Below are 17,291 nucleotides of genomic sequence, written 5' to 3'. Positions count from 1 at the left end.
GATAGAAACATCAACCTGCTGCCTCCTTCACAGCCCCTACTGGGGATCGAGCCCATAACCCGGACATGTGCCCTTGACTGGCAGTCTGCAGGCCCATGCTCTATCCACTGAGCCAAACCAGTTAGGGCCAAAATGAAACTCTTGCATCAGTGTGAAATCTATGCAAAGCTAATGGCAAGTGGAGATCAGAATTTAAGTCACTGACTCTCTGTGTTGGAAGTAGATCGTGGAGGTCTTTAATCCAACCCTTACCAATGGAATGAGTCACTGCAACAGTGGCTGTCCAATTTACACTTGAACACCTCACTACTTCCTGAAGCAGCACAATCCTCCATTCTTGTCTTCAGATGGTTCTAACTGACAATTTCTTCCTTAAATTAAGGCTAAACTCTGTCCTAGGGCAATTTTTATCCATGGGCTCTAGTTCTGCCAACCAGTCATTCATTAGGATCCAAGGCAGGCCGCCCCAAGATATCTTACAAGGCCATATTGATTACTTTGAGTTAAAGTTACTTAGGAAACTGCAGTGAAAGAACACTGAGCCGTCTCTTCCTAAAAGCAGGAGATAAATCTCACATGTGAAAGGTACCCTCTCTGCATCTGGAGGCCAAGAATTCCCTTCTTAGAATTAAAGAATCCAGGGCCACAGAATCTGTGTAAACGAACCTTGTCCCCTCTTTTCTAATTTACATCCAATCCCAAATCTTGTTTAGCTTCTTCATTAATGACTACTCAAACTTCTAATGAGTACTGTTTTTTTTTTTCTGTTTGTCCTGTCAATTTCTTTACAAATGTATTGTCTTTGTCTAAAACTCATAAAAGGTACCTGGTTTGATCATTTCTTTGAGCCTCACTTTATAATCTGAACATCGTATTGTGACCTCCTATGTGCATATATTCTAATCTTATATCAATTTTACTGTTACTCCAGCCATTAAGAACTTAGGAAAGATATGGGGATGGGTGTGTGTGTGATTCTCCCCTTTCCCCAACACACCAAAAATAAGTCTCCCACATAGTAGTGGTCTTGCAAATATCTAGTTTCCATATCTACTTCCTTACCCCTTCCCTCTAATCTTTTCATATTTCTCCAAGCTAAACATCCACAGTTCCTTCAACCTTCCTAAGACACAATTTCAATTTGTGTCAACACTGTGGTTGTTTTAGTCTTGGCCTGCTTTAAGTTTTCAATGTTCCCTTTAGAATGTGATGCAAACTGCATACAATTTTCCCTACTTGCTTTGAATAATAAAAGCAGGTCTATCATCTTGATTTTTCTGGATATTATATGATACCTAAATACCTTGGCCTACAGCAGAAGTGGCAAGCCTCCAATTATGACAACAAATCAGTAGATCAGACTTTACAGATTTCATTTTTGATCTGACCAATTTTAGAGACCAAATAGAGAACCTGTTTAATATGCAGTTTTATCTTGTTATAACAACAATTATAGCTACAGGTTATCAAGGACTTAATTTGTATCAGACACATGATTTACCCATATTTTATCTCATTAGACTGATGATAATCCAACAAAGTCTCTTTATACCCATTTTTACAGATAGGACTGAGACACAGACAGAGCATATCATTTAATGTGGACTTGCATAATGTATCTGCCAAAATGTACAGAGTGGACTTACATTTGACTCACTGATACACAGTTATTAATGATAAAAAACTTGTAAACCTGTGTTTAATCCCAACTACCTGATCATAGGCAATTTATATGCAGGCACACCTCACTTTATTGTGCTTTGCTTTATTGTGCTTCACAGATGTTGCATTATTTTACAAACAGAAGGCAAGACTCTCCACAAGCAAAAAGATTACAACTTGCTTTATTGCAGTATTTGCTTTATTGTGGTAGTCTGAAACCAAACATGCAATATTTCTGAAATATGCCTGTAAATTCTCTGGGTTTCAGTTCTCTAGTTTGCAAAATGGGATATTAAATGCCCATTATTAATACTAAATGAGATAACACAACTAAACCACTTGCCATTGTAACTGACAAAGTAGACAATCAACAAATGCAAGTTAAAATTCTTTTCACCCACAGAAATTGGGTTTTTCTTCATGGATTTGGTTTTAATAATCCCTATGTCAAACGGGATTAGCTTCTTCATTAATGACTACTCAAACTTCTAATGAGTACTGTTTTTTTTTTCTGTTTGTCAATATTCAGAGTAGCTGAATACTATTTAAATGTAAATGAATTTCAAACTTGAGTTCTGAAATTGCCAAACCATCTAAGATGGATCACTTTCCACATGAGAAGACATCTGGGTTTGGCACACCACATGTCTCCTACTCAATGTGGTAAATGGCTTTCTGGTTACCAAATGGACAGCCAGATCACCTTGAGGTGGATAATCTGTTTCTTCAAGAACCAAACTAAGCTACAGATTCTTCACAATATTCTCTCTCTACTACTAGAAGTTTGTCCTACTTCAGAGATAAAGAAACTTAAGGCTATTTCTGGGAAATGGGGGAGGGTCAATAGAGCTAGAGAGAGAACAGTGGGAGGGAAAAGGAAGAGTAAATGAAAGAATGAAAATAAGTAAGTCAAGACCTTTTAATAATGAAAAATTGGAATTGGAAAAGGACAATGTTTTTTCTTCATTAAATAGGCCTTCACACTTCTCACTGCAATGCACTTATGGAGATGGATAAAACCAAAATAAAATTTCCCATTTTTACCTGTGTGATTTTTAAAAACATAGATTTTTTAAAAATATATATATTTTATTGATTTTTTACAGAGAGGAAGGGAGAGAGAGAGAGAGTTAGAAACATCAATGAGAGAGAAACATCGATCAGCTGCCTCCTGCACATCTCCCACCGGGAATATGCCCGCAATGCAGGTACATGCCTTGACCGGAATCGAACCTGGGACCTTTCAGTCCACAGGCTGACGCTCTATCCCAGGGGTGGGCAAACTTTTTGACTCGAGGGCCACAATGGGTTCTTAAACTGGACCGGAGGGCCGGAACAAAAGCATGGATCGAGTATTTGTGTGAACTAATACAAATTCAAAGTAAACATCATTACATAAAAGGGTACGGTCTTTTTTTTTTTAGTTTTATTCATTTCAAACGGGCCGGATCTGGCCCGCGGGCCGTAGTTTGCCCACGGCTGCACTGAGCCAAACCGGTTTCAGCTAAAACATAGATATTTACATCATCTCAGATAGCATGTCTGAGTCTCATGCCTGACTATGTTCTAGAAACTGTCACTATACATTGTCCAATTTAGAAGGAACTGCTGATAAATTTGTATTCACAGTGGGAGGAAGAAAATTTTAGTTATTTAAACACTTCAAATATACTGAAAACAAAATTGGTGTAATTTAGGAATGCCTCCACTGGTAACCCCCTTTTCATTAAATTTTTAACACCCGATCTCTTAAACTAAATTCCTATTTTGCTATTTTTCTCAGTGCAAAATTTGACTATTAAACACTTAAAAATTCTCCTTAAGAATTACACTAGCCCTGGATGGTGTGGCTCAGTTGGTTGGAGCGTTGTCCCATAAAACAGGAAGTGGCAGGTTTTATTCCTGGTCAGGGCATATCCCCAAGTTTCAAGAGGTGGATGATGGATATTTCTCTCTCACATGGCTCTCTCTCTTTCTCTCTCCCCCTCCTCTCTCCTTTCTTCTCTCCCCGCTTCCTCTTTCTAAAATAATCCATTAAAAAAGCGCGTCAGAGCCCAGCAGTTTAAAAACATAGCTACCCAAGAATTACATATTTAACAAAAAGAATTATACTAAAATGCTAATCATGTTTACATTTGAATGGTGGGATTTGGAGTAATTACTAAAATTTTTCCTGATTTTGCACAGTAAACACATATTACTTTAAAATCAGAAATTAAAATTTAAGTTTATACATTTCCAAATAAGCCTAGAAATCTTAAATTTCTGAACTTCTATAAAATAAATCCACATATTAAAAAATTGATTAGGCATGCTATTGATTTATACTACATTGTTAGGCCCTAAGCCTATGGCAAAATCTTTAAGAAATCCAACACTGTATTAGTTGAGATACAAGGATATTGTCTTTATATCACAAATGGATGTCCCCTTTTATGAATTCACAGGAGATTCTGTTCTCAAAACTCTGCCTGGAAAGTTCTTCGAGTTCTCTTTATCATCATATGGATATAATTAATCACCCTGCTGGTGGTTTTCTACTTTGGTTTGGTGGTTAGGAAGAACAATGACAAATCTGTGATCTACCTTTCAAGCTATGAAGGACTTTTTGGTAAAATTTTTTCTGTATTAATTTTAGCTTTATTTTGCTATTGTATCTTATTTTTCCATTTTTCTGATGTCACCTTTAAAAAAGTTGTGGCACATATACACAGTGGAATACTATGCAGTTATAAAAAAGAACGACCTCCTACCCTTTGAGACAACATGGATGGACCTGGAGAGTATTATGCTAAGCAAAATAAGCCAGTCAAAGACAAATATCACATGAACTCAGTTATATGTGGAATCTAATGAACAAAATAAACTGACAAACAAAACAGACCCAGACACATGGAAGCAAGCAACAGAGTGAAGTTTCTCAGAGGGAAGAGAAGCAGGGGGTGAGAAGAGATCAACTTATATACATATATGATAACCCATGGACACAGACAATAGTGTGGTGAAGGCCTGGGGAGGGGATGAAAGCTGGGGGGAGAGGGTCAATGGGGGAAAAAATGGGAACATCTAACACTTTCAACAATAAAGATAAATTTTTAAAAATCCTATTGTATGTATTTTTGTAAGTCATTGTGAATACTTTCTGGAATATTACAGGGGAAAAAATAATAAAACTTGTGGCAAATATTCAATAAATTTGGTTTGATCCAATCTTGTGAAAACCATAAGACTTACTAAAAAACTAACAACCATTTGCTTTCCATGCACAAATCACAAACTTCATTTGATCAATCCAAATTACCAAATGACAGAGATAACTCAGTCCCGTGCAACATAAGCAACATTTCTTAAATCTTAATCCACCTCCAACTCCATCCCTCCATTTCTCTTCCTTCATAATTCATAATGTAAAATTGAAATGTGTATCTATTGTATTCATAGAAAATAAATGAATGCTCTCAAATACTTAAATTAAGAAACTTAAGTGTTCTAAATTGGGGAAGAAATCATACACATACGGTCTTTTTCTATGATTTTCTCACATAGTACAAAAACAAAAACTAATTTACATTAGAGCAGGTCCTAATTCATGGGAAACCCAAATTGCAAATAACCTGAATTTACATATTTTTATTAAATAAATAAATACTTAATACTTACGGTTTACAGAATCTTCTGATTTCTTTGAGGATGAATGTCCTGAAAAGGAAGCAGCACTGTTTTGTTAAGAATCCTCTTGCAGTAGTGCAACAGTCATAGCTGTAACCAGAATTCTTCCCAACAGTCTTTACATTATAGTCTTACAGAAAATCGGCTCATGGTCTTCCAATCTTTCATGTTCCTTATTCCTTAGACTTATCTCCCTAATTAAAATGTTAGGTTCTTTGCAGGGACAGTTTTTGCCTTCATATGGACTGGAATATCTAACGCAAAGCTTAAAAAATAATGAATAGCTATAAAAACAGTCTCATGTTCCTAAAACAAACAAACAAAAAAACACCCCATAGATTCACTACAATAGAACCACTACTTTATACATATGTTGAACATCTGAAAGCTGTTTACAAATAAATACTCATTTTTCAAAATACTTTTCCAAAGATCCTATACAGGTGAGAATTCTCAGTAATTGAAAATCACATGTACCATTATGTCATAAAACTAAAATATTCAGTTCTACAATGGTTATCCAGTGAGTTCTTCCAAAGGAGCGCTACTGAAATGTGTAATAGGGACTTAACCTTACCTGAAGAGTAGGGTGAAGGGTGTCAGGAAAGGCCTTTCAAAGGAACTGAACTTGGGAATGGGGTGGTGGTGGGAGGGGTAAGGTCCTGAAGTTTCTGTCAAATCAGTCTACCTAAGTTCTGCTCATACCTGCCAAAGCAGACTGGTCCTCAAAGTCAAGCTATTGATCTGTCTTTCTTACACATCCTTTCCATTCACCCAGCCACCTAGCCATTCAATTATCCATCAATTGATCCAAACATCCACTTAGGTAACATTTTATGTAACAGTAACCTGAGCTATGGGAATAGATGGGATCGTACAGGAGGAACAGAGAGAGAAGGAAGTTCTATAATAGCCTGAGCAATTCCAACATCTAAGGATAAGAACAAGGAGGAACTGTAGTCAAAAAAGATGAGAGGCCAGGAAGGAAATCAAAAAAGTAGATTGTTTTGAGAAGGAGTATCAACAGTCTAAATGCAGCTGTGATATTAAGCATTTATTAATTGCTACTCAAGTTTGGGCCAAATTAAGGTAGTCTAGCAAGAGAGTATCACATCAAGATCAATCTAGTTCCAGAGCGTTCCAATAAGAAGATAGTAAGAGTACCACATGGTTTTCCTATTAAGTTGTTAAAAAGTCATTTTCTACTTTATATCACCTAAGCTGAAAAAAAAGAACTATATCCTATACTCTCCTCTATCAAAGACACTCTGAATAAATAAGAAAAAGATCATTCAGTTCCACTCTGTTTGGTTTTCTTCTCCTGAACTTGCCTGAAACAATGTTCAAAGTCTTTCATTTTCTCATTCCTTATGCCAGTGATGGAGAACCTTTTGAGCTCAGCGTGTCAGCATTTTGAAAAACCTGAACTTAACTCTGGTGCTGTGTCACATATAGAAATTTTTTGATATTTGCAACCATAGTAAAACAAAGACTTATATTTTTGATATTTTATATATTTAAATGCCATTTAACAAAGAAAAATCAACCAAAAAAATGAGGAAGTGACATTTAAGCTTAGACCTGAAGGATGAGTTAAGATGGGACTGGGAGTTTTAGGAAGAGAGGAAACAGTGTTTATGTAGTCCCTAAATTTAAAAAAGTTTGGAATTTCCAGAAACGAAATGGCTCTATGGGTAAAGTATGAAAGTGAGGTGGAGAGTGGTGAGAAACAAGCCTTGTATATAAGACTAGAGGCCCAGTGCATGAATTCGTACACCAGTGGGGTCCCTTGGACTGGCCTGTGGGATTGGGTCGAAATTGGCTCTCCGACATCTCCTGAGGGGTTCTGGATTGTGAGAGGGCACAGGCCGAGGGACCCCACCAGTGCACGATTGGGGCCGGGGAGGGACGTGGGAGGTTGGCCAGGGACTGCAGGAGGGCACCAGGGCATGTCCAGCCCTTCTCACTCAGTCCCGATTGGCCAGACCCCAGCAACAAGCTAACCTACCAGTCGGAGCATTTGACCCCCGGTGGTCAGTGCACATCATAGTGACTGGTTGACCGGTCAACTGTCTGCCCCCTGATGGTCAGTGCACATTATAGCGAGTGGCTGAGCGGCCTTAGCATATCATTAGCATATTACGCTTTGATTGGTTAAACGGATGACCGGACACTTAGCATATTAGGCTTTTATTATATAGGATTATTTAGAGCCTTTGGGCTTTGTCTAGAATTCTGATTGTTATCCTAAGAACAAGAGGATATCATTGCATTATGGCAAACAGATTGGAGAGAAGGTGGGAAGTCAAGACAGTAAAGAAACCAGTAATGAAAATAGAACAGAAGTCTAGATGAGAAAACATGCTAGTTTGAACGAGGGTAGAGAGAACTTGAGAAATATATACCCAGGTAAAGCTGATAAATTTGGTAATAAGTTAAACTTAAATAATGAAAGTGGGGGGGAAAGGCAGCATCAAGGATAATGCCTAGGTTTCTGATATTATTATTTGGGTTAACAGAGATGTCTGCCATCTACTGAAATATGGAACACTGAAGAAAAAATATTTATAAGGAAGATCACATGCATGGTGCAACCCATCTCTGATTCCAAGTATCCAGTTACCTAATTACCTGTTTTGAAGGTAATGAATAAATTTTTACAAGGGATCAGTTCTTCTTTAATTTGGAATATGCAGTGATTAACATGGTATCATACTATGATATGAATGCAACAATATTACATAATACAGTAACGAATGCAACAAAATTTTCAAATATTTTACTAGCACATAAGAGTACATAAAATTTTTTAAAAGCTCAAATGATATTTTCACATTTATTAATTAATATTTATTTTGAAGTTAATGATTAAGATAGAGACAAAAAGGCATTCTGGTTTGAATACCATTTCTCAATACACAACAGAATAATAGTATTTTCCTTTCAATCTATCAATTTTACCAAGTCTAAAACTGGGTAATACCATATGCTTACATATAGCATAGTTAAGGTCCTAGGACAATGATGGTGAACCTATGACACGTGTGTCAGAGGGGACACGCGAACTCATTTTTTTGGTTGATTTTTCTTTGTTAAATGGAATTTAAATATATAAAATAACTATCAAGAATATAAGTCTTTGTTTTACTATGGTTGCAAATATCAAAAAATTTCTATATGTGACACGGCAGCAGAGTTAAGTTAGGGTTTTTCAAAATGCTGACACGCCGAGTTCAAAAGGTTCGCCATCACTGGCCTAAAGATTGCAGAGGAAGAAGTGGCAGATTGATGAATCTGAATTTAATAATTATTTACTCAGTGTATGTGCACAGCACCATGCTAGATTCTGATGAGACATATCAATCTCTATCATTTCAAGGTCATAAGCTAGTGAGAAAATCAGACCATAATTGAAATCATAGTGTTATAATTTTATACTGACATAGATTATGTATTATTTTAAAGCAGCAGTAGCCAACCGGTAGTCCGCGGACCACTGGTGGTCCGCAGACCCAAAAGGCTGGCGACCGCTGGTTAAAGGAACCCTTTGGAGCAGCGGTCACCAGCCGGTGGTCTGCAGACCCGAAAGGTTGGCGACTGCTGGTTAAAGGAACCCTTTGGAGCAGCGGTCGCCAACCGGTGGTCCGCAGACCCGAAAGGCTGGCGACTGCTGTCTTAAGGTGTTAAAAGTGCCTTTCAGATTACTTGATTCTCCACAATAAGCTCAAGCGGTACAGGGGCTAGACATTGACAACACCCCCACTTACATAGAGAGAGTAAAACTCAAGAAGTGCAGTAACTTGCTCAAGGTAACCAGCCTTTTAAGTGACAAATCCAAAAATTAGGCTTTTTACAAAATATTATACCATCTGCCAAAAATGAATCAAAACCAATCTTATTCCTGAAACTCCTATAAGTTACTATAAATTCATATCTAAATTCTCCAATCAGATTCCTTTCAACAACTATAAAACAGAATTCTAAACGTATTCACCAATTACATTCTACATTTGAAACATATGGAAGATCACACTTCATTTTCAGAAATATGAGTAGATATCGTTCCCCTTTACCTTTGTCCTTTTTCTTAGAGGTCCCTAGTTCCCCTTTACCTTTGTCCTTTTTCTTAGAGGTCCCTTCTGCAGAAGATAATCTGGATTTTTTATGTGGTGACTCTTCACAATCTTTTTTGATTCTGTCCTTCCTTTTTTTGGACTTAACTTCTTTTCTCCTTTATGTTGAACAATATAAAATTAAAGTTAACTTTTTCAACTGACCTTTACAAAAATTAAAACCAATGAGAAAAGAAAAAATAAGTTAAAGTACTTCCTTAAATGAGACTGTAAGTATTTTAGGTTAGTATATGATTTAGAACAATTCTGTAAGATAATAATGCCTGAAAATTCTGGATCAAAAATTATTGTTTATAAGTTCTATATACAAACCTAGTAAATATAAATCATAGTTTTACTGATTTCCTTCTTTTTATATTCTATTTAGCTATTTAAAAGAAAATTACAAATCTCATTTCTCTTCAAATAATTCATATCTACCTACACTTTGAAAAACAAATACAACAAAAAGAATCCACTGGTGATAGTTCTACACCACCAATAAACAGAAAATTCTCTTAAGAATTAAAGAATATACAGAATGGGGCAAAAGTAGGTTTACAGTTGTTTGTATGGAAAACAATGCAACAATAAATATACAAGAATAAACTCTGTTTCATGTACTCACAACTGTAAACCTACTTTTGCCACACCGTTTAGTAAAACTATTATAGAATGAGGGTGGAAGGATGTATTGTTAACTCATATGTCTACTTTAGGCCATTTATCCTTTTACTGCTGTAGCTTTATTTCTTCGAGGCCAGGTTTACAAAATTATTGGTACCATTGTTGCCAAGCAATTGATTTTAATTGGTGAAAAAAAGCAATATTTAATAGGAAAAGGTGAGAATGCTGAAACTTAGAGAAAGGAAGATGAAGAGACAACAGAGATCATTACTTTTAAGAAACTTATTAGACTTTTCAAAAATTAAGGTTCTTATGACAAATGTTATATAATACTATTTAAGACAGTAATAATTTTTTAATTCTCATAAGAATCATTGCAAGTTTGAAACAAAGTTTGAAAGTTAGGGTCAAATAGAAGTCTTTGGTATTGTTCAGTATCATTGATACTGAGGGAAAATAATGGTTTAGGCTATTTTTCATGTCTAAAAATTCTGCTAATTTTAAAAATTAAAAAAAAAATTAATTATGTAGCCCTGGCCGGTTTGGCTCAGTGAATAGAGTGCTGGTCTATGGACTGAAGGGTTCCGGGTTCAATTCCGGTCAAGGGCACATGCGCAGGTTGTGGGCTCAATCCCCAGTAGGGTGCATGCAGGAGGCAGATGATCAGTGATTCTTTCATCATTGATGTTTCTATCTCTCTCTCCCTCTCTCCCTTCCTTTCTGAAATCAAAAATCTATTTTTAAAAAATATTAATTATGTAATATTTATTTTTAATATTTAATCGCTAAAATATTAGGTAGGACACATTTATAATATAGCTGATTTTAAAATTAATATACTAACTTTGATATTTTATAAAATTGTAGAATATTACTCTTAGACTTTCAATTGTTATTCAGAACATGAGGCCTGACCACCACAATCCTGAGAGGTCACACTGATTTTGTCTGAACATCTTCAATGCCAGGGACTCCACTATGTTTAACTTACCATATGCCAGGCACTGTCAAGCACTTTACATGCACTTCCATGTAATCCCCATAATAACCTTAGTACCCTAATTTTTAGAGGTGATAAAATTGAGTCTTGCAGAGGTTAAGTAGCGTGCTCGTGAAGATGACTAGAAAGTGGAGTAGCTGAGAGGAATACACAGGGGTCTGATTTCAAAGCCCATGATCTTTTTTTTAAATATATTTTATTGATTTTTTACAGAGAGGAAGGGAGAGAGATAGAGAGTTAGAAACATCGATGAGAGAGAAACATCGATCAGCTGCCTCCTGCACATCTCCCACTGGGGATATGCCCACAACCAAGGTACATGCCCTTGACCGGAATCGAACCTGGGACCCTGCAGTCCGCAGGCCGACGCTCTATCCACTGAGCCAAACCGGTTTCGGCCAAAGCCCATGATCTTATACCAACTGCACATTGCAGAAAACTGATAACCCTCCCCTACTCAATATGCAGACACATTCTAGTTCATTCGATAGAAACCTGATTTTAACATAGAGGTTTATAATCCTTTGCTATGAATGACAAACTCCAATTAAAACACAGTTTAAATGAGACATAAGAATCACATTAAGAAGATCTGCTTTACACTACAGTTTCTAATATCATGGTATCTGAACATTGAATCCAAACTAAAAATTCTAGGATCTATCTACCATCCTGCACAAGCCTTCACATTTAAAACTGGTTGGCTAGATTAAGGCACCATGAATTTCCATTCAAGTTCTCTCATTTATGTGGCCATAAAGTGATCCCAATATTCTATGTAATCAACTAATTAAACCATCACCCCTTCAAATCTATATTTAAACATTCAGTGCAGATAAGTGACTATGTCCAAAACTACTAAACCTTAAAAATAGTATTTTAAAAGATAATATTACCTGTGATGAAAATTTAATTTAAAGGAACATTCTTGGCATAATCCTAAAAAAGGGAAAAAAGTCACACTGCTGAATGTGAATAACTGCACTGCTACTCTATCTTTAGTATCATAAATTTTCATTTTCCCTTATATTCTTTATGATGAGAGGAAACAAATAATTTGAAAAAGCAATACAATTCTTTCCATATATATATATATATATATATATATATATAGAGAGAGAGAGAGAGAGAGAGAGAGAGAGATAATAAAAATAATATTAGAATGCTTGAGGAATTGAAATTCTAACATTACTTCAGAAAAATGTGCCCTCAATTTATTCTAAAAGCAATAGGCAGCATTAATGTGTATCTCACATCAAAAATAGTGAAATGCTCTAGGAATTTTCAAATGGAAGAGGGCTGTTCAAAAAGTTCTACAATTGTGGCCTCTTGTTTTGTCTTCACCTCAGTTCAGACTAGTTGACTTTTCCTCATGAGCAATCACTTCTAGGAGGAACTCAGAAACCAGTCTGTACTGGTACACATTCGGCAGCATACGGGGAAATTTATGACTTCTTTCTGGAGTAGGCAGAACACTCTGAAGGCACATTATTTAGGTCCTAGAGAAGGCTGCTGATATGATGAAGACATAATACCATAATACCAGCTTACGGGGAAAAAAAGAATGAATAACAGATTCTAAAACATGCATATTAAGAGAAACTACTATATTCTGGGGTGTAACCCTAAGCTTTTAAGACTGATATAAAGAACAATTATGCCTTCCTAAAGCTTTTTCTCTATTGACACAAAGAGTGCATTTATTATTACCCCCACCACAACAACAGCTATCAGCTAATGTGAGATTGTACATTGCCTTTTCTGATACTATGCATTTCACTCTGCATTGGTGACATTCTCAAGTTAATGAGAAGAGGTCTTCACTTTATCAATGGCATTACATTTAACATTAGAACTGTTTCACCCAAAAGTCACCAGATTGCTGAGAATACAAAACTGTTTGGCTCAAACACTGTAATTTTGGGAAGCTCTGAGAAAAAGGGCACTTACAGGGAAGAAACATTAAAATTTTGAAATTGAGACTTAAATTAATCCATACATTTTAAAATCTAAATTATTAGATAACCTTTGAAGAAATGAATCATCTAGAGTCAACTTACTTAATTTAACAAGTGCATTTCTCTTTTCACCATGCTCAATATAACCAAAATTAACTTCCCAACTCTTTAAGTTGTCTTTTTTATCACAATATTTATTTCCACAGAAAAACTGGCCTGCAAAAAAAGGGAAGGAATTATTAGCTATGATAGTTGTGACAATATTCTATCTAATCTAGTATTATTGCTGAAATTTACTCTTAACATACATAAATTCTTAGTTCTACAAAGCAGCATTAATAAGCAACTGACCACAATAATTATAATATGTTCAACAAATGTGTATACAAGTATCAATTTAAAAAGCTGAAAGAACTGTTTTAAAAAAAATCAGTTCTAGCTGGTTTGGCTCAGTGGACAGAGCACTGGCCTGGGGACTGAAGGGTCCCAGGTTCGATTCCAGTCAAAGGCACATGCCGGGTTGCGGGCTTGATCCCCAGTAGGGGACATGCAGGAGGCAGGCGATCAATGATTCTCTCTCATCACTGATGTTTCTAACTCTCTCTTCCTCTCCCTTCCTCTCTGAAATCAATAAAATATATATTTTTTTAAAAATCAGTCACAGCCATGGCCAGTGTGACTCAGTTGGTTGGAGTGTCTACCCATGCACCAAAAGGTTGTGGGTTCAATTCCCGGTTGGGGTGCGTGTGGCAGGCAATAGATCATATTTCTCTCTCCAAAATCAATTTTTAAAAATTGATCTAAAAAAAATCAGTCACAGAATTTTTGCTCAATAGATAGACTGTTTATATTTACAGAGAGTTTTAGTGTCCCTGTTAGGGAATCAAATACTTTGGAAAATGGTAATACTGAAAGAGTATATATACTCCCTAATACCCTAAAAGAATAAATATATTTTCCAAAGTACATGCACATACATCTGGGTGAATCCTTTTCAATATTTAATAATATTATTACAATAGATATTTTTAAGTATTAACATAATGGCATTTATTTTAGGTATCAGCATAAAATGGCATTAAAAGCATATTTAAAAGTCCTAGTACTTTGAGATGAAGTAGACAGAATAAGTAATCAAATCCAATGCTCTAAATTTTAGAATCACTTGACACTAAAATCAATACCACATTATCATATCCATTGTACATTAAAACCTTCTGCAAAAAAGAACTAATACTGATGATCAAATAGGGGGAGGGCAGAAAGAAACTCAAAGATTATTAACTTTGACAGAAAAAAAAAACAAGATCAAACTTTTATTTGTACAAACAAATAAAAACTTGTATCTTAATAATTGGCACCAGCAGGAACCTGAACTTTTCGTAAAAATTAAATTATCAAAATGAATTTTGAAAATTATCAATCCAAAAGGCTGATAACTTTTCTAAATTGGCATTTTTACTTATTTCAAAAGAGTACTTTATTCTGTACATGTTCAGTAATGGTTCTATTGTTAAAACAGCAACAAAAATTGTACCTTTATAAATCATAGCAAAAGCGTTCTCTCCCCTTCCCAATTAATCTTTTCTTCAGTTAATTTAATTTCAAAAATGTCCATCAGGTTTTAAAAAGCAGCATTATTTACCATCATATGAAAATTCTATACAATGAAAATACAAACACTTTTAAATGTGATAGACATTTCAATATATCTCACTGTTTTAGGTGAAAATAAACTAAAATGTGATATCAAGAAAAGCTTAAAAAGCTTTAAACTTAATTCCTACTGCTTAGTTGCATGTCCAATTTCACACCTGTCATAGACATTCAAATTTACAGAAGATGTATATAAACCACTTTGATGGCATAAATGTTTACTCATTTAAAATGTAACCTTTATGTTCAGTTATAAATTTTTTTAAGTTATTAATTTAAAATTATTTCCTAAATGCTCCTCTGAAGTTTTCAGAGCATTAACATTAATTTTTATTGGAATTAAAAATGCAATTATCGATAAAGAGAGAATTTTATAGCATGACAGTGTAGCGATATTAAGTATTCAGAAAAATTTTGTGAATAGATTACAACAATGCACGAAAAAAGCATTTACTGACTGTCTACCAAATGTCTGTTCTTTTGTTGTAAGAGTAAATATTTGGGCTCAATCTCAGTGACTCCCCAAAAGAAGAACTAGCCTGTCCAAAAATTTTATTAGGCTCAATGTGATATTTAATATCTACTTTCAAAATGTTGATTTGATTGGAATACAGTAATACCAACTCATTATTCCAAAAATTGACAAAGAGAAAAAGTCAAGTATTCACCAGTTGATATTTAACTTTAGAGTTAAATCTTTAACTCTAAACATTTTCTACTTATCCTCAATTGAATATTCAAAAAGCAAAAATTCTAAAGGTAAAAATCTAAAGCATTAATTATTTTGACCTCTGCTAGTAATACATCATGAGTATACCTTCTTTAATTTTACTTTTGTGGGTAATTATTCACTGTATACATTAGGAATAATCTTACTCAATGACTTCAACTCAATAATATAACAAAATAACCTTATCTTATTAAAATGTTTAAAGAAAAGAATTACCTTTTCCTGAAATTACTTCTTTTTCTACTCTCCACCTAAATCCAAACTGACAAGAAAAAACATTACATTTATGCCAGAGTAAATTGAAACATTATTTAAATTGTATATAAATCTAAACCCAGAGCCAACAATTGACTTAAAGATATTTATTAACCTAAAAATAAAACTAATTCCCATTATCATAGTTTTTTCTCTCCTTATAGGATTCCAGGTATTTAAAAATACATTTGAACAATTACCAATTTATCTATTAAGGAACAATCTTCTTTACTTTTAAAAGTTATAAATGCCAGGCCAAAAGATATCTAAATTAATTATGTGTGTGTGTATAGATAGGTATCTCCTATGACCGACAGAAAACAGAAAAAGAGGTTATGGTACAGTAAAGAAGCAGTATACTACAGTGCAAACGTGTGCAACTTTTGGAGTCACACTGTTTAGGTTTACTGCTTAGCTCTACCACTTAACAGCTATTTAATCTACTTGTTTCTGTTTCCTCATTTGTAAAGTAGAAGTAATAGAAGTGTCTACCTTTTGGGGTTAAGAGGTTTAACTAATACATATAAAGTAGTTAGAATTGTACCTGGTATATATTATACCACCAGTTAGCACACTATAGCCCAAAGGCCTGCTGCCTATTGTTATAAAGGTTTACTGAAACACACCACACCATTCATTCATATGGCTCTTTTCCTACTACAACAGTATAGTCACACAGGAAAGAGTAATGGTACCAGTCTGAAGCCCTAAAGCAGAAAGATGTTAAACTTTCCTCCAGATTCCTAAACACAACTTTGTTTTTTGACTAAAAATGATTTTTCTCCACTGCCTTTTAAGATCTTTCACATTCATAAGCTAATTTACCATAATTCTAGTAATGGTGTAGTTTTCTACTCTGTTTACTTTTATAATAGTTAAAAGTTCAGTTCCAGAATCATGCAGACCCAAAGCAAGCTCTAACATTTGTTAAACAGTTCTGTGACCTTGGGAAAGTAACTTAACTTCTCAGTCTAGTCTATTTCCTTATTATAAAAATCCTAATCTCATGGGTTGTTGTATTATTTTTTTAAATCATCTATTATTTGAATTAGGCAATTTTGTTGTTGTTGTTGTTTGTTAATCCTCACCTGAGGGTATTTTCTCCATTGATTTTCAGAGAGAGTGGAAGGAAAGGGGAGAGATAGAGAAATACTGATGTGAGAGAGACACATCAATTGGTTGCCTGCCCTGACCCAGGGATGTAGCCTGCAACCCAGGTACATGCCCTTGACCAGAATGAAATCCAAGACCCTTCAGTCAGTGGGCCAATGATCCAACCACTGAGCCAAACCGGCTAGGGCAGGCAATTTCGTATTTCAAGTAAAAGAGGGCACAACATCTTTCAAAATATTCTGATTAAAACCCAAAAAAATAATATCTTCCCAGTCCAAGAAAAGAGAAATAAAAAGTTCGAAATAACTTTATTTTTAAACGCACACATGTACCGTATTTGCCGGCGTATAAGACGATTTTTTGGCCCTGAAAAATATGCCTCCAAGTGGGGGGTCGTCTTATATGCCAGGTACACTTCAGATAGATTGCCCATAGTGCTTGCCCCGTGCCATAGTGGCCTCCCGATGCCCGCCCACTTCATTCCACATACCGTTCAGGCATCAGCAGCG

General features: G+C 35.2%; 1 protein-coding gene across 7 annotated transcripts in view; it reads right to left on the bottom strand.

The window, feature by feature from the left end:
* Positions 1-17,291, bottom strand: part of LOC102755511 (protein FRA10AC1) — a 34,460-nt gene that overhangs the window by 5,691 nt on the left and 11,478 nt on the right. For 6 of the 7 annotated variants that reach the window (XM_006755084.2, XM_006755086.2, XM_006755085.2 and 3 more), the window contains 5 exons: positions 15,631-15,676; positions 13,131-13,244; positions 11,967-12,009; positions 9,444-9,562; positions 5,323-5,361 (listed from right to left, as the gene is read on the bottom strand). In XM_006755084.2, coding sequence (XP_006755147.1) covers positions 5,323-5,361; positions 9,444-9,562; positions 11,967-12,009; positions 13,131-13,244; positions 15,631-15,676 — 361 coding nt within the window. The remainder of the gene's footprint in view (positions 1-5,322; positions 5,362-9,443; positions 9,563-11,966; positions 12,010-13,130; positions 13,245-15,630; positions 15,677-17,291) is intronic. The other variant, XM_006755087.2, reaches the window with a different exon arrangement.

Source organism: Myotis davidii, unplaced genomic scaffold (genome assembly GCF_000327345.1).
Source record: "Myotis davidii unplaced genomic scaffold, ASM32734v1 scaffold271, whole genome shotgun sequence".
NCBI classification, from domain to species: domain Eukaryota; kingdom Metazoa; phylum Chordata; class Mammalia; order Chiroptera; family Vespertilionidae; genus Myotis; species Myotis davidii.
The sequence above is the reverse complement of the archived record's forward strand: the minus strand, read 5'-3'. Positions and strand labels throughout refer to the sequence as shown.